General features: G+C 42.0%; 1 protein-coding gene across 12 annotated transcripts in view; it reads right to left on the reverse strand.

Moving 5' to 3' along the window:
• NRXN1 (neurexin 1) overlaps positions 1-24,050 on the reverse strand; it is a 730,370-nt gene extending 706,320 nt beyond the window's left edge. For 8 of the 12 annotated variants that reach the window (XM_080407815.1, XM_080407814.1, XM_080407812.1 and 5 more), the window contains exons 1-2: positions 21,480-21,565; positions 16,257-17,759 (exon numbers count right to left, since the gene is read on the reverse strand). In XM_080407815.1, coding sequence (XP_080263941.1) covers positions 16,257-16,995 — 739 coding nt within the window. In that variant the 5' untranslated portion in view covers positions 16,996-17,759; positions 21,480-21,565. Of the gene's footprint in view, positions 1-16,256; positions 17,760-21,479 lie in introns of those variants that run through there. The other 4 variants (XM_080407809.1, XM_080407808.1, XM_080407807.1 and 1 more) reach the window with 3 other exon arrangements.
• Positions 24,051-24,321: the final 271 nt, after the last annotated feature.

Raw genomic sequence — 24,321 nt, forward strand, 5'->3', positions numbered from 1 at the left:
ACATTTATTCATTACTTTTGCTCCAATGTTTGCATCTCAACTGCAGCTCAATGTTGTATATAATATGTAATGTCTGAAACCATAAGTAAGATCCACTTCTCCTGTAGTAGGTATTGGTAGAAATTTAACAGAATATGCTCTGAAATTGCAGACATAACTAAACAAAACGGGACGGTAAGAAGACAGTGAATATTATTAACCTTATTTTATGGATGAAAAACTGTGAGGGAGATTAAATACTTCAGATACATAAAGAACTTGTAATAGAATTGTGAAAATAAAATAGCAATTCCAAATCCCATTTCCAGTACTTAATTACTTCTTATTCCTTCATCTCTCCTTTTTTTTTTTTTCCTTTTTTTTTGCTTCCAGATGTCTAACATTCATCTGATGTAATCATTTTATGAAAGATCTAGTTTTTAAGAAGAAATAGTATCTGGATCCAAAGATAAAAAAGAGTGGCTTCATAATAAGTTTTTCTTACCTATAGTAAATTCTGCAAAAAAGCAATGTCCAACTGCAAAACCCAAGAACCAAAGGTCACTATCACAATTAAAATTATTTTCTGGAGGAATCCAGCATTTCAGAGGCGAACTTGCAGCTGGCCATATATTAAGTATTGCACAGTTTTTACCAAGCAAAAAACTACAGTAAGAACATCCTGCAGTAAGAAGTGTAGGATGAAACTCCTGGAGAGCCTGTTATGCACCCTTCAGAGAGAGGTGGTCAGTGCACACCGCACTCAGCAACCAACACATTTTTGAAACATGGCCGAGCATGGTATCTCATAACATTTCAGATATTTTTATTACATCTCCTTCCGATATAATTTATTTGGTTACCAAAAGTTTGTTTCAACAATTTTTACCAGTCTCTTATCAACAGTTTTCCAGGCTATATTTTGCGTAAAGTCAGAGAAAACACCAAGTTATATTGAAATTTACCTGAAATACCGTATATAAATAAATTCAGGAACCTGTTTTGAAATGCAGCTAAAAGGAAATCAACTCCGAAAAATATTTTTAACAGCTATGAAAATTTCAGTACCAAGAGTTTTTCCAAGATTTGATTTAAAAGTGATGCTACTGACTCACAGAAAAAGGAGGACCAGTTCCCATGCTCAGCTGAAAAACTTCAGGATTTTTATTGACACAGTACAGTGCAGCTACTAGGCTTATTCAGAAACAATTTTTACCTTACTTATCTTTGGAAACAGACTGCTTTAAAACAGAGAAAATACGTTCCAAATGACTGAAAGTTTTCCTAGTATTCCAAATAAATTCCTTAAACAATTTTTCTGGCCTGAACACTGATAATCAATAAAGCTTGCAGGAATCAATCATGGCTACATAAACAGATATTCAAAGAGATGTAAGCAGAGTCACATGCCCCTTTCTCTTGTACCCTTAGGCTACTGCATGTTCGCTATCAGAAAACTCCTTTTGATTTGCCCCTTCGGGTCAACTGGCTTAACTGCCCGAGGACCTGCTCTGCCCCAAAGATCTGGATTTAACAAAGACCTCCCCAGAAAATTAGTTCTCTTTACCCAAAGCACAGCAGCAGGACCAAGCTGCAGCACACATTCCCCATGCATATGGGGGCAGATCTGTTTCACTTGGAGCAGTCACTTCATTTGCTGTTTTACAAGTGAATGGCAATTCCTGACATAAAATCATAATTGCACCAATTTTAAAAATACTGAAAACTACCTATTTTTAATCTTACTGATATCTATCCCACAGATGGCACATTAACAATTGTAAAATAAATATGCCTTTGCATAATAAGAGAAGTATTGCCTTTAAAAAAAACTTTTTTTTTTTTTCTATTTAGGGGCTTTATAAAGTTACATTTAGGACAAGCTGTTTTCCAGAATTTTATTAAATTCAGAAGAGTTTTTAGTCAGTTTATGAAATGCATGAATGTTGTAACTACTCACAAGGCTGATATTTTGAGAAGTCTGGGAAGTGTATGTAGCAGATTAAATGATGATCAAAGCATCAATACATTAAATTTTTGTTGATGTCCTGTGGTCCCATTACACTAGTAAACTTTTGCTTCACTCTTTGTATACTATCTTCTGTGTTTTAAGAGAGGGAAAAAAAGTTTGCAGAGGAGTATTGCTGAGCTAGGGACATATTTTAAATGACAGTAAAATCAGAGTGCATTAAATTATATTCCCTTCGCTGCTTAGCGAAAAACAGCCTTTAGGGATGTTACACAGGACTTGGATTTCTGACTGGTACTATTTTCCTGCAGAATTTAAGCTTTCCTAAAGAAATAGCACTGTGATTTTTTACAGAAAATTCTACAAAGAGAGGGCAAAAGACACATACAAAATTAATTTGCATGCAGACATCTGAATTTAAACTCATTATTATTCATAAAAAGGCATATCTAAAGATGAACCTAGTAAGATTGCATACTAGACACAACACATAATATGTAAAAACATGAATAGTCTTTAAACATTTAAATATAAATACTTTAACTGGCTGTCTAAGATTCTGCAGTTTAGCTTGTATCTGATTATGCTAAAAGAAGACTTTTAATTTTATTTATTTATTTACTATTGAACTTTTCTTTTAAAAACTTTTCCGTTCATTCTAACACACAGTCCTATTTAAATCAGTGGGAGTAATAATGCTTCATATTCCTGAAAGTGTCACTAGTTAAATACCATGAGGTAATATATAGGATAATCATATGTTTGTAAATAGTCTTATTGTGTTATTACAAGAAGTATGGTTATCTCTGGCATATTTCTATATACATTCATTTATATTGGGGATCAGAGGCATAAAATTATTCTAACATTCTATATAATACAGAAAAATAAAGATAGAATACAATTGTATTCTATACAACTAATCCAACCAAATATAGTAGGACTGTGTTTATATTAAGTGATCATAAAGAAATTTACTGGGAAGTCAGCTGTGACTTTACTCTGTCTTCACCTCCTGTCCTAATAGTTTTTTATTTGTATGCTTTATAGTCAAAACAGTACATAGTATAACATAGTGGATATAATACAAAACCTGGAAAGGAAAAGGGAAAATAAATATTTTTAATCTTTATAATTTTTTAATACACAAAAAACCAAAGAGCAGCTAGTTCTGTAAGTAGAAAAAGTAACAATACCTTAATGAGAAAAAAATAGAGGTATGTTCAGAGTTCCTGGGACATTAATAGATGTGGCTCTTATAAAGACAGAATTATCTTAAAAATATTGGCTGGTCAAGTCAAAGATTGACATTTCTGGCTCTTATGTACAGAATATTGTATTATGGCTATAGCCTTCCTCATTCTTCTACAGGAAGAGTTTAGGAAATATTTCAAAGCAAAGTTTTTTAATGGCAACATTGATGAAGCAGATGTGCAAATACACTGCTTATATTCTATTTTGAAAACTCAATTAATTCCTTGAAAAAATGGTTCTGAAATGTACTGAAAAATTTTTGTGTAAGTCTTTTCTTTCTTTTTTCCTTAAAAAAACACACTTACTACAGAGGAAGATCATTTATAGTAATTAAAGAAAATAGGGAGTGAGCCAGTATAGCAAGTAAGTCTTTTTTCAGTCTTTAAAATAAATAAATAAATAAATAAATCTGATTTAATTGCAAAAAAAAATAAATCTCAACGGAAACCCCAACATTTATGTTAGCAGTAGTATCTCCCCAAGGGAACTCTAAGCAAGTTTCATTTCCATTTGATACCCTTTGATTATAGTCTTATTTTAAAGCAGAAACATTACAAAAAAACATTTGGGCAGGAGGAACCTGACTTTCAGGGTTAAGCCTTTTTGCCAATCCTTTGAAAACTCACCAGAATCTGTTCCAAGTTACAAACTTTCTCAAAATTATGTTTGTACAGCGTTAGTGCAGATGTCTTGGGTTTTATCGGAAAACTCCTGAAAGATTGTTTTAGATTGTGGCTGCATATTTTAACTTCAGCCTCAGCAGGTCTTCCCTGTCCTTGGAAACACTTGCCTGTGCAAGGTCTGGCTACCCAGGTGTGGATGAGGGAAATTGTCCGTCCATCAGCAGCTTCCCTGCTTCCTCATTAAAGTGCAGCAAACACAACGGCCGGGGCTGGGATGTCTGAGTGCGAGTAGAGCTTTAAAAACCCATTAAAAAAATTATCCACGCTGGCTGTCATACTACCTTAAAAGAATGTTCTTTAGGTTGCAAAGTCAAAAATAGCAGCTATGAGACATAAGGCTTCTTACATAACAGATTCATCCACTTTATTCATATACGTTATGATACAGCCTTTAATTACACAGTTTAATGCAATTGTCTCCAGAGCCTCCTTTACTTGTTCTGTACACAGAAAAGGTCTATTCTTAGCCCTAAGTAACGACTGAGTAATGAAGAAAGCTGTTGTGCCAATGAGCGGCACACCTGCCCCTGCAATGCCAGAGCCCTTGCTCGAATGGGGTGGGCTGCGCCGTGCACCAAGGAGGGGTGAACGCTGCTTAAAGAAATACATTCTATCCCCCCTCTCCTAAAAATCCCACGGGGTTTTGGTCGGGTTTTTAAAGCCAGGTGTTTTCTGGGGGGTCATTCCTTACACTGTTCAGGAAACTGGCATCTTCAGGGAGCATGCCTGGCTAGGTATCCCAGAATATGCAGTGCTGATCACTCAAAGCTGTAATCTGAGGTCAGTGCGAGCTGTGTTTTGAAGCTATAGGTGCTTAGAGTATGCAGGGCTATATGTCAAGCACTCAGAAAAAATTGTGCACCCAGTACTAGTGAATGTTTTTACCTGCAGTCTCTCTTGCCTCAGTCCTCCTCTATGACTCAGGCAATCACAGCATCTGTCATCTTACATGAGCGCTGCGGTGTAATTTCGAATATTTGCATAGCAGCTCACACACTGTAGTTATGAAAAACTCCTAAAAACCCAGGGAAAAATTAGTAATTTCTCCCCAGAGCTGCTTTGAATACGGACAATAAATAAGGCTCAGGGATACAAACTGAACAGCGAGGAGAAAACAAAACACTGAAGAATTTATTATCCAGACTACACATTGAATGAGGCAGAAAGCTCAAGGAAAAAGCTGTATATGATCATGTGATTAAAGACTATTTCATAATGGATACCCAGAAACGGATTAAATGAAAATTGTACTCTATCTTTTGTCCTGACAGTTCATAACTTGTACGCACATGTTTTATTTTATGAACCTAATAATATTCTCAGAGCACAGATTTTGAGTGCAGTATTTTCACACATGTTGGACTGACACCTATGACTTCAGTAGATTGGAGAAGCAGCAAACTGGCCATACTAGCTATGTTTTAAAAAGCTGTGCACTAAGTGGGTATCTAAGAACAACAAAAGGAGTGTGATGATCGATTCAAACATGCAGATGAAAAAAAAATACATGACAGTCTATTTTCAAACGGCAAGTATTTTAATACAGGATAGGTCACCTCGGCAATGGGGGTGGGAAGTGGGGTTAAAATATGAAAAAAACCAACCATTAATTCATAATTTTGTAAGGGAAAATTATGTTGCCAGTTCTTATTAAACCTGTAAACAAATATACAGAAATTAAAGAGCACAATAAGTAATTATTGTTGCTGTATAGGTGTGGGAATCAAGCAAGCCAAGCTTCTCACCAGTCATCTTTGTGCTGGCAAAATGTTTCTATGCATCTGAACGACAAAGGAAGCTTCCATAAAGATTACAAAGTAATATTACATAGTATTGGCAAGATTAGGCTTGTTTGTTTCTTGATGTTTTGGGGTGTTTAATATTAATACACTTGGAAGATTTATTATTTTTTTTCTAACCAGAGGACCTGATTCTGATCTTACTCTTATTTTACAATGGCTTAATGTATCAGCTTCAAGAGGCATCAATCCTGATTTACACAGACATGAAAGGAGTACCAGGACAAATTATTTTACTCCATCAATTGACAGAGATTCTGCTGAGTGAGACAAATGTACAAAAGCAAAATATTTTAGAAATATTGTCAGAAAATAATATATATGATTTCTAAAGAAGTTTTTTTCTTCCAATTCCATTAGTTAATTAATTTCCTTAGCACTTCTTTCTTCATTCTGTAATGATTGAAAGCTTAAGTCACTGAGAGCTCAGACTAGGCAAGAACCAAGTTTCCAAGACACAATTATGTACTATTTTCAAATTTCTGATGAAGCTAAGGAAGGGCAAAGCTGAGTAACAACAAAACCTGTACTCAGTTCACGTTATAGATTTAGTTTATGCAGGGTGTAGTAAGCCCATATTAAAGTACAACATCAAAATAACTAAATATCTGTAAGTTCTCAGAGGTGCGCTTTTTGAGTTAGGTCTACCTCTGCCACAATAATACAGCACCGCTAACTGCTTTTGGATTTGGTTTGGTTTGTTTTTTAATGTGAATACAATGGAGAGAGAAGTTCCACTCTTAAACACAAGCAACAGGAAAGACAAAAGCCACAACTCATTGAAGGCAGCTTTGCTTCTGAATTCCTGTGATGCCATCAACTTAGACTGCTATTTCTCCACTTCCAATAGATACATTTCTGGGTTTTTAATAAGGGAGATATGGGAAGGAAATTTTATTCACTTGCATTACTGTGCATGCTTCCAAGGTTTCAGATTTACAAAATCCACCAGCATGACTCAAGTATCACAACTGGTAATATGTGACTGAATAGCAGAGATTTGTTTAATCAGTCCCCTTACAAACTTAGATTATGTAGGTAGTTATAATGTGCAAGAAAGACCCTACTCATTTAAAGACTCCAATAATACTTAAAAAAATGGGATCCAGCAAAAGGCAAGAGAATAGAGAAAAGTTCTGAATAGTAACAATTTTTCGAACATTAAAAGTGTGGCTGTCAGTGGATTCATAATTATAACAGGTCCAAACTTCTATTACATTAACTTTTTTCTGTCATTGGAACTTTCTGTGTTGCTAAAACCTGAATAAGGAAGCGTGAAAATATGTTTCTCGTAACTTCAAACCTGATGTATGATTTGTTTAAATTTTGAGTTTCAAAATCTGTAATGTGGAAAACAAAAATAAAACCCGCTGTACTGATCAAGTGCACAACTTATTGTAATGCCAGACTTGGCTGCTCAGAGGAAAAAGCACGCATTCACGGCTGGGTGATTAACTTTCGTCCTAGCTGCTCCTCCAAATACTTTGGACCAAGAACACTGACAAACCCCCAGAAATTCCTGGAAACTACCACAGCTGATACAGTATTCATGGAAGGCTAACGTAGTTTTGGGTCAACAAGGAAATATATTCAAATCATTTTCTTTGTGGTGAACTAGTGGGAAAAACTCTAAGTAAGCAAAACTAGTAATCTCTCGGTCAGCACTAATATTCCTGGAAACTTCCTAAAGAAATCCCACTGCTTTCCTAGGGGATGATGTCATGTGAAGCATCTGTCAACCCTATTACAGATACTCACCTGAAACTCATTGGGCTTAGACATAGCAGTGTGTGCAGTCTGGGAAGAAGATGCAGGGTCTCACTAGCCTCTCCGCCTCTTGTCCCTGGGCCTCCCGGATTTTATAAATGTAAAAGGCAAAAATGGTTTTACAAATGTAAAATGCAAGCCTATTGCTGCATAACAATCAGCAGAATCCAAACTCATTTAGATCGCTTTTATCACTCCTGTATGATCAGAGCAGGAAAGATAATGTCTTTCCTAAGCGGGCTGTAGAGCACTGTATTTTTTTACTAGCATTAGGGCCCAGTTCTCATATTTTTATTAAAAATGAATATTATCTTTACATCACAAGACCGTAATTCATCCTAATGCTATTCATCATGGTTGTCCCCTAAACACCCATTGTACAAATGCAGATATCTGTGTGTGACCATTTCTGTTGTCACCTTTAGGAAAAAAGAATAGTCAGGATAAGCTTCTAAAGAAAATTACAATATTGAGATACAGATCTTCACCCCATGTCTACTCACTAATTCTGTGATTTTCTATACACTTCTTAAAAAGAAAGTACATATGTTTTATAATATATACATGTAATCTTTTTCAAGGAGTCTTTTCTTAATGGAAATACCTCCTTTGACAAAAGTGTCATTTTCTAAATCTTTTGTTACAGCCAAAAAGCATTGAAGAGAAAGAAGATCAACATGAAGGTCATTCTGTATCAAAAATTAAGATGTAATTCTGCAACTTTGGAACTGTGACATACATCTCCAATTGCATAGTGTAATGTCAGTGACCTCCGTAAGGGCTGTACACATCTCTTAATCACAAAGAAGACATCACTGTGGGAAGAATCAGTTTACTTTCTCTGCCTTTGAACAACACAAAGCCCTTTCTCTAGATAAAATCACCAAAAAGTAAAACCTTTTCATGGCAAGACCTCGTGCGCTGTGCCACAGACTAAAAGCCACCTGCAACTTGCACACCTACACAGCACTGTTGGTACATAACACTTACAAAGGCAAAACACACCGTTCCACAGTTTGTAGTGGCAGCAACCGCAGAAGTGATTCTAGTGAACACTAGAATCTGCTTTTTTAGTAAAACATTTTTTTCCAAAATTACAGAGTCCCTTAAATGTAAAACAAAATCAGTCGTAGAACTTCACTCTTACAGCATGGTTCATAAGCATGTATTAAGTCAATGAATTAACTATAATGACAATGATGATGGTAATAAATATCCAAATTTATGAAAAGTATTTTCTCTATAGATATTCCCAGATGAATACTACAGTCAGAATCAGCAGGTTATTTAATTTGCCCCAGATCTTCTCTGTTTTCATATTCCCACTTGAATAGTAAGTTCAGAATCAGCAGGTTTGCCCTAATTCTAAACTTGAATCAATGGGAGTCCAAATTGATTCCAATGGAAAATGAAAACAGAATCCATTTTTTTCAGCTATCGATAGGGTGCTAAGTTTACTATTTATTAGGACCTAGCTAAATAGTTCCAGGTTCATAAACAACTCCATAGAATTAAAGAAATCTAAAATCCTATCATACAATCCTTTTCTTACAGATTGCTGCCAGCATACCTGTCTCTTATTTCTTTACAAGCTCAAACAAGGCAAGACTGAGGCCACCTCCTGCTTTCACCCCAAATTTCTCATTGAAAAGGAAAGAGAATGAAACTTTTCAAAAATTATATGATCATTGACTGGGAGCCAGAGCACTATCCTCAGATGTTAACTCTTAGATACTTTTACAGAAGCAAGGATGACTTTTGTGCAAGTGTTATAACATTGCAAAGGATAAGAACTGTTATGACCATCAGAAGAGCTGAATTGTCAAGGGAAAAGTGGTTGGCAGTTGACAAGCTACATCATTTCCAATACCCAGTCACACTTATGGAAAGCATGTAATGACAGACTAGTTGTGCACAAGAAAAAACACATTATTCTGAACACTTCGTTATGGATAGATAGGCACTGGGAATGGTGGCAACTTCAAGGCCAGCTGGTAAGTACCAGTTCTGTAGACTAAAGAGGTTGCACTACAGTACAAGGAGCTTCAAGTCTTGACTTCCCCTACTAGATCCCTAATAGGAAATCTGATCTTTCAGGTACCTGATGGCCTGGAAGAAAATCCTACCAAAAATTCTGTATGGACTGTCATTAGTTTAACTTTACACATGCAGGAGTGGAGTGAACTGGCTAGTCACTAAAAAAACCCAATGTCATCTCAAAATCATGTGGGTTTTCCTACTTTGTTCATTAGTTACTACAGGTATTTTGTGCATTGAAGTGCTCATTGACTCTACTGAGTAGACCAAGATTCGAGAGAACAGCTAGACAGTAGCTTCAACCCACCACATACAACTGCTTTTTAGTTTGGCAGAAGAGAACCTGAGCGGAATGATTGAGTTCTGTGTATATGACAATATAATCCAGGCTGGTGAAGTGCTTCTGGTACTCTCAGATACCATCACCACAGTACAGAAGGAGAAAGTGTCATTGGAAAAAGTGCATATCTTTGTGGGAAAGAGCTAAATTATTTTGTAAAAGATTAAAATATGATCCCTGGTCAGCATAGAACTAAATAAAGGCATTGAGGTATTACGTACCCTGTCTTTGCTAGTCAATTCTATATATAACAACACAGTTAGAGGTATGTTTGGTACATTCCACCAAATCATTCCCTGAAAGAAGTATCGTTCGGTGTTTACAGTTTACTGCTTGGGTACAACATGGTACGCAACACCTCAGAATGCCCTCCAGTATTCTGTAAAATCATGTGTTTATGAAATTATACAATGTTCCACTACAGCACAATAAACTAGACAAAGTATTTTTTTAGAAGCTGCTATGGCTTCATGCTTTCTGAAAGGAGAGAAAACATCATATTAATTTCAACAAGAGAGATGGATGAAAAATTTTGTTTTAAATTTCCAACCAGTTTTGATATGTTTATTAAAAGAAGCATAAAACCTCAAAGCTGCATATGTTATCGTTAAGCCTCTACATAAAGCTCTTTCTATCAGGTACTACAGATGGTTTTCCTCGCCATACTGTTTTCCCATTCCTATCCATCAGCTAGGTAATGATGATGGGATAAAATTGTAGGTTCTGTAATTCAGATGTTTTCCCACAACTGCTTGGCTAGTATCTACTGTTAAGACTCCTAGGGAGCCAACCTGCAGCTGAGACAAAAGATCGAGTATATTTGGACCAAAATGCCTGGAAGTCTTGAAGTGCAATTACATTAAAATATAGACAATTTTATTATATCATTTTGAAATACTGAATTAATATGACCAATCTGACACAAGGTCTTATGCTGCTAGATGTAAATTTTTCTAGCACGTTAGCATTCCGTAGTTTGCAATATAGACTTAAAGTTAATGTGGACCCTGCATGTCAGCTAGGTACAAAGGGAAGCAATAATCTCACTATATAAAATATTATTGATCTGGGGTACTAAGATGTATGCTATATGCGTAAGTGATCTTTTGGAAGTTTTTCAATACCAGCATTTTGAAAGGATTAGCAATACTCAACAAGTAGTCTTCTTAGAAGATAACATAAAACAGACTGCCAATTCCTAATTACCAGTGACACGATATTTAAATTGCTGTGATTTTACATGAGGCAGATATTGAAATCAATATCCTATAATGCTGAATCCTGGCAAACAAAATAATATATCAAATTGCATTAGGAAACTGATGCAAAATTCTGCTTTAAACTGACATAAGGATTCTGTTTTCATGCGACTAAATGCAAGGGCCACAGATTTAACACTTTAGAAAGACTTTGGGATTATTTTACTATCTGTCCTCAAGATTCTACCCTGAAAACAAAGTCACTGTTTAAAAATACAAAATTTAGTGTTAAAATAATCAAATCATCGCTAAACGCAACAGAACCTTAACATAATTTCCTGTGGATTTCTAGACCTTCTCCTAAATCAACATCACCCCAGTGGCCATTGGCACTGGCAAGAAATTCAGCATGCAGAAGAAATACAGATCACACACTAGAAACGCCTGTTGTAGATGAAGATTCTGAAGTGCAAATCAAAATGAAAGTTTTGCTCACAGTATTTACTAGCCCAACGTATATTTAGCTAACTGTTCAAGAAGGATGAAGACCGTGGTGGCTACTCTGTTGAGATTGACTATAGGCAATGAGTTCAACAGCATCTCTTTGAACTCAAACACATATCTTGCAAGAGATAATTAATGCCAAAATATGTTTATATGTTTTATTCAAGGCATAAGAGAATTAAATGAATTAAAATATGAAAAAAATTAAAAAGATATAAATATTGGATGACTTTTTAAAAAAAGTTAACATGGAGAAGCAAATGCACACAACAAAGATTGATGTAATATATTCAGAACCCAAACAAACAAGTCTAAATGCTGGCTAGCCTGAGACATCTGGAATTCTCTTCCTTAAAAAATCACTTTCACAGTTCAAACCATAGCTGGCATCAACTTCTGAATATCTGACAAGGAAGAATATCTCTTACAATGAACAGCTGCATGAACAGTCCTCATTTTTCTCACAAAACAGAAACTCGGTGGAACAGTTAAAATATGTTCTAAACGGGAATACTCTGAATTCATAGAGTAATCGTCTCTATAACATATGAATATTGAGGCAGGTAGGCAAGCTATATTTTAAAAAGATAAATTATCCTGTATGCGTTTTTTTTCAAGAAGTTTCAGATATAGAAAAGCAGAAGAGCATGGCGTGATGAGAAGCTAGGGTTAGTGAGAAAATTCTCCCAGATCAAAGTGTGCTATGTGGGTTTTATTTCCTGCTTCAAATGTATCCACCTGCTTTCTCAGACAGGATACTAGACAAGGTTATTTTTATATAAATGAGGATGAAAGGAAATTTATACACATTTTTTTGTCTAAAGCCAGAGGCTCACTATTTGATTAATTTAATATTTAAAACGTGTGTGTGCGTGTGTGTGCTATTCTGAAGTTTGAACATAAGGAGTAAAATGAAAAGAGGAATATGGAGGCTCACTGATATGAATCATGTATTCTCCCTACCTTCTAGGACCCTGACTTATTCACTGAAAATCCGATTTTAAAGATCAATCTTTTTAATTAACAGCTTTCCCTATCTCAGAATCAAGCCATACCAATTTGAGTCATTTCAGGGAATAATATAATTTTCACTGAACAGAAGATTGTGATGTATGTCAAAAATTCATCAGAAAACCGATATGACAATCAGGCTTTATTTTAATGCTAGTCTTATTTCTAACAAAATTTATCACAATTTTGTGTATTTACCTTCTGCTGAGTCACTATTACTATGTGAAATAATATTCCCTTGCATATATTCCCTTCTCAATAACATACCCTTCCTTCAGCACTAAATAGAGATTTTATTAGAAGGCTCTTGTCCTCTACTCATAAGGACACGGACTCATCGACAACAGAACTGCTACAGATCACATTTATCTATACTCTGGACTGCACACCCTTGATACTCAAGCAAAATTCCAGTCCTATTCCTGTGACTCATGCCAGAGCTCCCACTGACAAGAGTCTGAATCTTATTCGAGCAGAGGGCATGGCAGAAATATCAGATAGATCTGATTCTTTCCTAGCTTACACTGTTCTTAACACTGGTGTAGTTCAGATAACACAAATGAAGCTACTCCTGATTTAGATGGGTAGAAGAACAGTTAAGCTTATTGGGAATAATGTATTACTGGGAGTTTTCCAAAACAAATAAGCTTGGCTAAACTTCATTCTTGTAAGAAAATTTTACTTCAGGAAAAATTAATGAGATTTTCAAAGATGAAAATCTGAAAAGAAAACAAAAAAAATCCCATCAGATTTTTTTCTGAAAGTAACTTAAATTCTCTTAAAAATTGCATCCTCAGGCATGAAACTTTGACTCTAAATCAATTATTTCTAATCTCTCAAATGTGCAAGTCAGGACAGAAAATTTTGGAAAGGTTTTCTTTGTTGTTGAAAGTCCTCATTATATTGTGGGACACACTGTCGTCTCACCAGATTGCAGAGATGCTGAGCGACACTAAATCCAAACAAACAACAACAAAAAATTATAAAAATAATCCAAGGAAAATAGAATTTAATGACAATCTTTTACCTTTAAAGGAAAGGTAGCATTGTAAATGTAACCGGACATGCGGTTACAATTTCAAGTAAAAATGGAAAGTTGGGCTTTTTTCCCCATTTAAACTATTTTCAGTCAAAAAACAAGAGAAAGAGTGAAAACTCAAAAGATCCCTCCAGATCGTTGCAGTCTGAGATGATTCTCCATCCTTCAGCAATGGCAATCGCTTACTAAGGTTTGTGGGAAATTTACACATCCCAGGAACAAAAGATCAGAATACAACAGTATAATTTCTAAGTTGGCTACAAAGAACAAAACAACAGCCAGGGTTTCCTTCTTGGCCGACTTAATGGTTTTACTTGCCCTTTTGCCTTTTCTGTTCCTTTGCATATTAAATAATTAATAAAATAGTTGAACATCTTTCTTAGCAAATATGAGTAGCTACTAATCCCTTCATCAAAACCTGACTGATGGGAATTTCAGTTACTATCTTTTCTCAATCAACAGATATAAACTGTAAGACTAGTTCCATGTATATGGCTGTCAGTGGAAAAGTTGCCCCCTGTTTCAAGTGAAATCAGAATCTGAATACTTTACGATCCTTCGTTGAGAGAGTACGCTAAAATTATAACTCTTTTTATTCTATATTTGTTCTATTATTCTATAAGGCTTCTCAGTGGTCAGCAGACACATGAGGGGAATCTTGATCCCACTGAGGTCAACTGTAAACCCACCAGTATTTACATGAAGCCAGCATTTCATCCTAAATTTTGGGGGTTCTAAATATTGTCATATTCTTATAAGCTCTATACATTTTAAATATATATAAACATATATATGTATTTCAATAACATTCAATCTCAACATTAAAATATTCCTTAAAAATAGCTATTGAACTTATTATTACGTAAAGATTTTCTCTGTCTGATACTACGTGCAATTATATGAGTTTTTCCATATAAATATTACACGTTCAAAAGATCATCAAATAAATAAATTATGTTTTAATGTAAAGGGCATATAAATGTGTAATAATATATAAATTAACATTGTTGCTTTAACCAAGCTGCTGCATCTCGTAATTTTCTCTTAGTTTACAACTCAAGGGCCTAACTCAAAGATGCTTAGACAACTCCACATTTTACATACACCTATATGTTATGTAGTACCACGTATTAAAAATTTGCATCCAAATATTAAACCCATTGATATGATCTTCTTAACATAAAAGATTTTTCATTTTACAGCTTCTGGGACTAGGTGCTATTGAAAGTACAACGCCTTATTTTCTGACACTATCATTTGCTCTTTACTTAGTAAAAAATATTTTAAAATGCTAATAGGGTTTGAAATTTTTTACGAATGGCAGATGAGAGATAAACAGCTGATAAAGTAAACAGGATGCAGAATGACTGTAGCGTTTTGAGTATTGACACTAAGGACAGAAGGTGTTACATAATAAAGCACAGTCACAAATGATGTTTTCTTTCTCATAATGAGTGAAATCTGATAGAAATGCTAAAGGCAAATTATTCAGCCATAAATGTCATGCAGCTACTCAGTGAAGATCTTCATTTGGCCTTGAAAATATCTTATTTATATTTACCTTTCATATTTTAAACCTAGGTCTTTGCTTTCCAATTTTGACATGAAGATTATATTTTCCTTCAATAACATTTGCTCTTACTTCACTCATACACCTTTACGTCCTGTTCTAGGTACACAACATATGCAATTTCTATGCTTAAGGAGCTGCAAGCAATGGTACATTTACTAGCAAAATAATAATAATAATAATTTAAAAAAAGAAAAGACTCCTACATGCATCTGCAAAGTAAATGTTCACACTCCTTCCATTCGCCAAAAACAATGGGCACTGAATATGAATCTTATTTTACCCAGTGATTTATTTGTAGATGGGATTCAGGAAACTGCTGTTTTTCTAAGCTCCCTCTTCCTGGCTACAACTGTTCAGTAATTTCGTGGTCTCGGAGTCCGTACTCCCCCCTTGCCCTTTTACATTCTTCCTGTCTGACTGGCATGGTGAATTGCTAAACACATTGCAAAGCAGTATCGTTCACATTCGTGTAAAAACATAATCCTCTGTTTAATACCACTCCTCCCCAGTAACAATTTAAGGAATTCACAAATAAATCACTGATTTTATTTCATTTCAACAACATAGCAGAGGCAAGTATCAAATACAAAGCGGACTCTGGGTCTCCCCTACCCCACAAAAATAAACCCAGTTCATCTTTGCACTTAACCCAGTAAAATTCTCCCCAGTGGCGCTTTCCCCACTCCCAGAATTAATTGCCACCAGCTGCTTGTGACAAGTGTGCTCGTGTCCCCTCTGTCAACTCCAGCTGAGTGTGATGTCGGCCACCCCCTCCCACCTGGCTGGCAGCTGGGACCCAGGACAACCCCAAATCGCACCCTGCCTCTGGAAGACACCCAAATAAGAGTCCTCCTCCTCTTCCTCCTCTCACCCAGCCTCACAGAGAACAGAAGAGTGATGGCACCATGGTTGGCCACAGAGACACGTGGAGGACAGGGAGGGGAAGGTGGGAACAGGGGAGCCAGGGATGCGGCAGGGAAAGAGGGGAGGGAGGGACATCCACTCATACAGATGAAACTCCATGCAGGCCTGGCCTCCTACCCGTCCCCTCCACAGAGCAATGGGGAGGGGGGCCATGGGGCGAGCTGAAATGGCACCTTACCTTCGCTGCAGTCCTTCCCCCGGAAGCCCGTTTGGGAGCAGTCACAGACGGCCTGGTCGTTGAGCACGGAGCAGACGCCCCCGTTGAGGCAGACGTCCTCCCTGGCACACAGGCGGCTCTGCTCATCATCCAGCCTCACCTCCTGGCTCTCCACCGGCGACGCCTGCGTGTAGTTGACTCGGACATCCGTTATCCAGCCCTTGAAGGGCTCCCGGTCCTTGACAGAGGAGAGTGTCAGCTTTAGCGTCGCTGACCGCAGCTCTGGCGGGAGGCCTCCTAAGAAAAGCCCACTGAAGACAGTCATGTCCCGCCGCTTGGACTTCACCTCCACCCACTTGGCCTCGGCCCGGTCAATGATCAACGTCGTGTTCTTGAAGTGGCGGCGGATGACGACGGCGTGCCAGAGGTTGTCATTGACCGCCGTGTCGGAGAGCAGGGTGGCAGGCTCAGCGCAGAAGATGGAGAAGCTGAGCTGCAGCCGCCCACCCTGGGTGAGGATGAGCTCCAGGAAGTCGCAGAAGCCCTCATCATCGAAGTAGAGCACCAGCCCGCTGGAGCTGCGCGTCTTCATGTTGAAGCTCATCTCACTCTCACAGCAGGCGTTCCACTTGGGGAAGCGGGTCCACTGGCCCTCCGCCCCCGGGAACTCCAGCCCGCTGCCCAGCTCAGCCCAGCAGCCCAACAGCAGGGCCAGCCAGAGCAGCAGGCAGCCCCCGCGCCGCACCAGCACCGCCCCCATCCTGCGCGGCCTGGGGCGGGCGAGCGGGGCGGCAGGGCTGGCGGGGGGCGGCACTAGGGCCCCGGTGGCAGACAGGGTAAAATCTTGCTGGGCACTGGCTAGGCTGGGAGGTTCAGGCACGCTCACCCCCGCCCCGGGTGCGGGGGTCACTGCAGGGGACTCCCCGGGGCGGGGGGCTGCAGGCACTCTGTGGGATGGGGTTGGGCGGGGGATGCGATCGGGGGCCACTGGAGGGGACCTGCGGTGCAGGGAAGGCGCCGTTGGGTCTCTTCACTGGTCAGCTGGGATTTGCAAAAGGTGTCCAGGGGCAGGTGAGTCAGCAGAAATTTTCCCCAAAGCCAACATTACCAAACCGGGAGAAAAACCAAGATCGGTGGCAAAACCCTCCTCCAAGCGGATCCACCAGCTCGGCAAGACTGTAGCAATATCCCGGCGCGTGCGCACCTCTTTTTACATCCTCTCCGCCAGCTGTAGTTTCCCAGGAAGCCAATTACTGATCCCAGCGCTGCCTCCCTAGGACGGATCCTCTTGTCATATCACGGAGTGTCTGCCATCGTGCTGGAGCAGCGTCAGCAGACGACAGGACTCATCACTCGTGGTTTCCTGAGCTGCCTCGATCCCAATGGGGTTGAAACCCAGAAGCTGTCAAACAGCCGAGTGGCTACTTGACATGCAAAGCCTGACAGCTCCTCTTCTGTTTGCTTGCAAAAGGCCACGGCTCAGATCCAGGGGGGTGATTTTCCTCTATTGTTTTTGTTTCTAATCTGCAAGGAATTGAAACAGAATAGTATGAAATGACGACTAATAACATGTAAATCATAAATTTGATAAATAGCAGACATTTGTGATTAATTTTTCATTTCAGCTGCTGTTCAACATTAGAAAAATGAACTGCTGCTGTAATTTTGGAGTTACTAAGAAATCATAACAACTTGCAGCGCTATACCTAAATCTTAATGTTATATGCTTATACTAGATTACACTTTTATGGTATAATCTATACGTAAACTACTTACCTTTCCAAAACTTTCTAATATTTTAGCAGCGTGTTTTATTATTACAAGGACGATGTAAAAAGAAAAGGGGGTGTTTATTCTGCAATTTGTTTTGTTTATGGAAATAGCTGGCACTTGTGAAGCTATAGGGTCCTATTCATGCAGACGATGCTACCAAGCCCAGTTCTAGTTCTTTCTAATACAGCTCAAAACCATATAAAGTGGACAGAGCTCCCAGCAAGAACTGGCAGACTTCACTGTAGATGGCACACCTACTGGTTTATTTTCATGGGGTGAGGAAGAATTGCGATGGTTTCTTAGAAGGCTTTTTGAAAATTTCAAACCACATTTTTCTCTGTCCCCTGGTTTCTTTTGCAGCTGATATTCTCTGTTAAGGCAGGGAAAATCCAACTCAAGCCAGCTCTGATGCTGACATTATTCACAATGCAGATCAGCTAATCCCAGGTGTTAGTCCTCTGAAATGGGTTGCAGTATTATTTTTTGTATGTTTACTCAGCTGCCCTTATTTAAGAGGACAACTCCTCATTTTAAAAATAATACATATACCACAGTTCACTCTCTTCCTCTGAAGAGGTCTCTGCATTCAAAGCATTTCAGCAGAGAGGCTCCCCTCTCTGTTTTTCTCCCCCAAGCCGCTATATCTTTTCTGGAAGGTGTGTATTAGCAGCTCTCTCCTGATGGAGGAGAGGATCTCCAACACCTCCCTCACCCACTGCTTCCCCTTCACCTTCCTCCCATTTCTTAGCTGGCAGCACTCCGGCAGGCAGAATATCGTGTCCAGAGCTTTTGCAGAGCCCCTTGCTGGGCTGGTGTGCGTGTTTGTGCGTGCGGAGAGGGGGCAGAGACGAGCCTGTCAGGGTGAAACCTGCTTTAAAACAGGCACACACCTCAGCTGCCTGCACCTGACACGTTCAGAGCTGCTAAGTCACCTCCTACTCTCTCTTTATATTTAATTTCATCCCTCTAAATGTCAACACATTTATTTTTATTATTTGTCACACGCGAGGTGGGCAAGAGCAGCGAAAGGCAGGCAAGGAGAACCCTCAAACTTGGTGGGCAGAGGCCAACCATGCCCAACCAGAACCGGGCAGTGCAGAGCCCCCAAGTTCCCCCCCCTCCCTGCCCCCCAGCAGCAGCCACCGCTCGCAATACCGCTACCAGCCGAGGGATTTCAGGCAGTTCCTCTGCAAAACGCGGTGCCCGGAGCCGCCGGCAGCCCCGCTCGCTAATTAGCACCGTTCTGGGGCCGGCGGTGGCTGCAGGCAGGGACGACGCTCGCTTACGGCACCGCGCCGAGCCGCTCCGGCCTCAGCACCCTGGACAGCTCCGCCCTGCGCGGCCCGACGGGGCCCGGCACCCGCCCCCCGCGCCCCGCACCCGCCGGCCCCGCCGCTCCGGGCAGGGGGGTGTCCCGCAGCCTCCCCACCCCCCTGGGGTCGGACACGGGTGGGAGCCACCATATGCACGAGTGGGGAGCCCGTGTGGGTGCACCAAGGGGCGGGGAGGGGGTTTGCGGGCGGTAGCCGGGCCCCGCTGCGGCGGAGGGGATGGCGTGGCTGGGGAGCGGATTTGGGGTGCGTGGGGGGCTGCGGAGGGCCGGGTGCGGGGTGGAGGTGTGAGACACGGAGTGGGTGCCCGGAGGGTGGCGTGAGAAATGACTTGGAAGGAGCAGGTTGCGTGGAGGGGGAAGGCGAGAGGGGGGTCCGGGTGCGTGGAGGAGGGGGGGGGGGGGGGCGCTGCACGTCGATATGTGGGGAAGGGACGCGGGATAGCGCGTGGGTGTGCGTTCACGAGGGTTACCGGGTAGCTGGGACCGGGCCGGTCACTCGCGGGAAGCAGTGGGTGGGGAGGAAATGCGGGGAGGGGGGCGCGGGGGGCGCAAGGTGCGCGGGGCGGGAGTCGCGGCTGCGTGAGCGCAGGGCGCAGGGGCGGGCAGGTGCCAGGAGGAGCCCGTGGTGTCTGCCGGGGGGTGGGGGGCGCAGGAGAGGAGGGAGGGAGGGAAGCCGGGCAAGGACGCGCGTGAGTGTGAGTGTGAGTGAGTGTGCGAGTGCGTGTGCGCGCCCGCCCTGCGTGCCAGAGCGATCCCTACAGGTGTCCGCGAAGAGCCGCCGAGCGGGGATCCCACCTCCCGAGGATCCCGAGATCCCATCGCGGGAGCATCCCTGCCCGCTGCCTGCCTCTGGCTGCGGCGCCTGCCTGCCCCTCTCGCTCACACACACGCAGCAGCGGCATGGGGGAGAAGGAGAAAGGCAAAAGAAAACGGGGGGGGTGGGGGGGGTGGGGGGGGGGTGGGGAATGGAGAGGGGGAGAGGAAGGGGGATAAAAAGAGGAAAAAAAGGAAACAGAAAAAGAAACAGAGAGGGAAAGACTGAAAAAGAAAGGAGAAAGACCCCAGGACAAAAAACCCTAAACAATTGCTTATTTATTACTGCCGATATAATTCACACACTGTCAATAAACAGCACAGTCTTGTCTAGTCATTTCCAAAGCAGAGGGACACTTCCATTCTCAGAAGAGGACAATTTATTAACATATATCTCTCCAATGGGCTCTTAGGTACCAGACATCCCTCCCAGCAATGTATATATGTATACACATGTATGTAGCGAGAAATATACACAAACCAACACAAATGCAGCTATTGCATTCAGCGCCTCGCCGGTGAATTAATATGCTTCTCCCACCCCTCTACAACCATCTTTTTTTCTTCGAAAATTATGATTTAGTCACAGGTGCCCCGATTGAGCCTTTTTAAATTAGAAAAAGGGAGAGAGAGACACCCATAGGTCAATAAATCCTTAATAAATGCCAGGTCTGTTGGCATGCACAATCCTTGGCAGAATCCTTATCGGATGAAATACACAGCATTGTCTCTGGGCGCGGGGAAGACCAGAGAGTTCACAAATTACCGGATGAAATAAAAGGATCTGAAAAACAACCTTGCTGCAGCCAGAGGAAGAAGCGCTCTAATTCAAAAGCAGACTTAACAGCATCATTAATCTTTTCCTTTCATTTCTACGTAATTTCTAGAATCAAATTCTTTCCTAAGCGGCTGAAATGATCGATTTTGCTACCCTCCCAGCCTACAGATGTATTTATTTTAATAGGCTTATTGATATCATTTCTACCCCTTCCAAAACGCATACCATCAGCAGGAACCGAACAGTTTGAAACACGTACCGAGGAAGCCGGATGCCCTCTTTCTTCTGCCTCACAATAGAAAATGTCCCGAATTACCAGCGCACCCCCCGCACAGACCCCTCGCCTCCTCCACCCCATCGCCGATAAATAACAGTAATATTGCGATAGTCATCCCCACCGCCGCCCCGGCTTCGCGTTCCACCCAGGCACCTCACGCCAGGGAAAACATGCAGCAGATCGATTTTATTCCTTAAGTCTCACAGACCCCCTCTCCCCTCCTCCTCCTCCTCCCGCCTTTGCAAGGGATAATAAATTACCGCATCCAACCTTTAACTTCTCCCTCCGCTCCACCATCTCCTCTCCTCGCCATCTACCTCTCCACAACGCCGCACGCAAACCCACCAGCCTCTCGCTCCTCCTCCTCCTCCTCCTCCTTCTCCTCCTCCGCCGCCGCCACCGGCTCCCCCGCGGCAAAGCGGGGCTCGTCCTCCGCGGCTGCGCTCCGCCCGCGCTGCGGACGCGCCTTACCTGCGCGGGGGCCGCGGCCGGGCCGGGGCCGGCACCGGGGCTGGGGCTGCCTCTGCCGCTGCCGGCGGAGCGGGCGCTGCTGCGGGTGCGCGGCGGCAGCGGCGGCGGCAGCGGGCGGGGGCGGCCGCCGGGAGCGGGGGGGGGGCGGTGCCGCTGCGTGACGCCGCCGCGCCCGTCTGCCCGCCGGGGGCGGCGCCGCGATCGCTGCAGCCCCCGCCCCGCCCCGGCTCCTGGGGGACGCGCCGGGGGCGGCGGGGGGCCCGGGGGTCCCCGAGGTGGGGACACACACGCGGGCACACCCCGGGGCGCTGGCTGCGCTGGGCTGGGGGGCCGGTGCCGCCGGACGGCGAGGGCGCGGCTGCGGGGGAGGAACCCCGCGGGGGCTCGCAGCACCGCTGCCGGCGCCCCCCCAACTCCTCCTGCCTTGCTTCACTTTTATAATTGTTGTTGCTATTGTCGGTGCTGTCGGTCTCCCAGCCCCCTCACCCCTCACCTCGCCGGGTTCTGCACAGCGGGAAGATGGAGGTATGGACGCCAGCAGGGCGCGACCCTGGAGGAGCCCAGGAGCCCCGGGAGCAGCGCCGGGACCCCCCGCTGCTGCGGGTGTTGCACTCCACCTGCCGCCTGGGTGTTGCCTCCAAATGGTCGCAAACTCTTCGAGAAATGAAAGGCTCCTCCAGATCCATGTGGAGAGTGCCTGACCGTGCCAAACACCGGGTTCTGGCTGGTTGGTGGCTGTGCTCAGTCGCCTACGGAAAGGTGATGACTTGATCCTAAGGGATTTGCACGGTGCCTTAGCCAAGGTTCTGGCAACTTTTGGAAAACCAGAGTGATGTTTGTCACGCTAAGAGTCACAAGAGCACTCCAGTATTGTGCATCCCAGAATTTTTCTAGCATGGTCTGTGCAACCATACTTTTTGTTGTCCACAATGTGAACGTAGCAACTTAGCTTTGAACTGAAACTTCAGAAATAATGTAAAAAAAGGTTAAAAAAAAAGCCCCAACATTCTGCCACCACAGTCCCAGAGGAGTTAGCCTTACGATATTTTTTTTTTTAAATGATGAAACAGGCTTCCTCACAGATGACAAGTTTGATGAGGTAACCAAGCAACATGTTAAGTAATGAGAATTGCTAGATATGCAATGTATCCTCAGTACTTACAGCATAATCAGACATCCCTTTTGTTCAGCCAGATGATATCCGTATCCAGTTATTTTCAAATAGAGTGAGAATTTCTCTCGACAGTTCTAGTAACTAGACCTGTGTAAGCAGAGCAAGGAGCAAATATCTCTTCTGCTATGAAAAGCATATAAATTGTAGGCTGCAACATGATAAGTGAGACACATTTTTGAAGAAGCAGAATTGTAACCTGATAGGACTTAGTATTTAGTGTGTGCACGTGTGTGTGGATGTGTATAATCTAAAAAATAGTATTGGCTCACTGTGGCCTTGTTTTTATTATGCTGATGATGAACACGTGGTAAAGCTTCTTACCCTCTGTGATGGGAAGTGTCGAAGCCAAAGCCCCGTTCTTCCTGGGAACGCTGGCACAGCGGAGGTGCTGGCACAGCGGGAGGATTCTTCCACCTTCAGACTGGGGGACAGCTCAGTTACTCCAGCTATAGCCAGAGGATGTTCGTGTTCCTCTAAATCTGTCCGTAGTAAGAAGCCTGCCACGGTGATAGCAGGGTTGGGAAGAGCCTGCGTAGAAATAAAGCAATGAGCCATTCAGTGAGCCAGGAAAATAGAGGGAGATTTAGGGAGAATACAATTTCCTTAATTTAACAGTGGTTTTTTTCACTGAGTTTTAGAAGAACATATTACTTTTGTCATTCTTGGCAATTGTTGCAGCATATGGTGTCATAGTTGATTCATTCTGAAGCAGCACACACAAAAAAAAAAAAAAAGAAGAAGAAAAAAACAAGAAGAGGCATGACTTCCAAACCATCTCTCTTTGTAGGTCTTTCAGCTTGACAAACGTATGGAATATCTTGTAAGCAGCAAAGCAGCACATGGCTTTAGAGCAACCTGACTTTCTTCTGCATAAATTAACGTTCTGTTTTATACCAAAATATTTATAGGTTTTGAAAAGTAAAGAGATAAAAGTAGCAATGATATTCTTGGAAACAAACCAATCATATTTTCTGTCAGAGGAAATGCAGTACATTACCCAACTTGCAAGCCTGAGACCTTTTGGAGGGATATATATTGTCAGAACAAAGTGACTTTGAGTCATTAAAAAGTACACATGTGAAATTGTCCCACAGTTGTAATTTTAAATAAGAGATTTGTTGGCAAGCTGAAGTGAATGCTGGAGCTGTCTCTGAGGCACGCACATGCAGTTGGCGTGGCTGTCAGAGCTAATAAAAAAGGAAGCAATCAGGCAAGGAGGTGCAGAAGAAAAAAGAATGATTCTGCTGAGACAATCCCCCCCCCCAATTAAAATCAAACTGGAGGCACTTCCAGAGAGCGCTGGTTAACTGGGCAGACATGAGAAAGATATGTGAAGGGAGAAAGTTATTTCTGGGACAGAGACGGCAGTATTTTTTTTAGAGGTTTGAAAGAGAGAAAACCTGTTTCTTTGTGGAAGTGGTCCAGATTAATGTTTGATAATGGGGTGACTAGTTCTTTGGGGTATGT

The sequence above is a fragment of the Falco punctatus genome (genome assembly GCF_963210335.1).
Source record: "Falco punctatus genome assembly, chromosome: 12".
In the NCBI taxonomy this organism is placed as follows: domain Eukaryota; kingdom Metazoa; phylum Chordata; class Aves; order Falconiformes; family Falconidae; genus Falco; species Falco punctatus.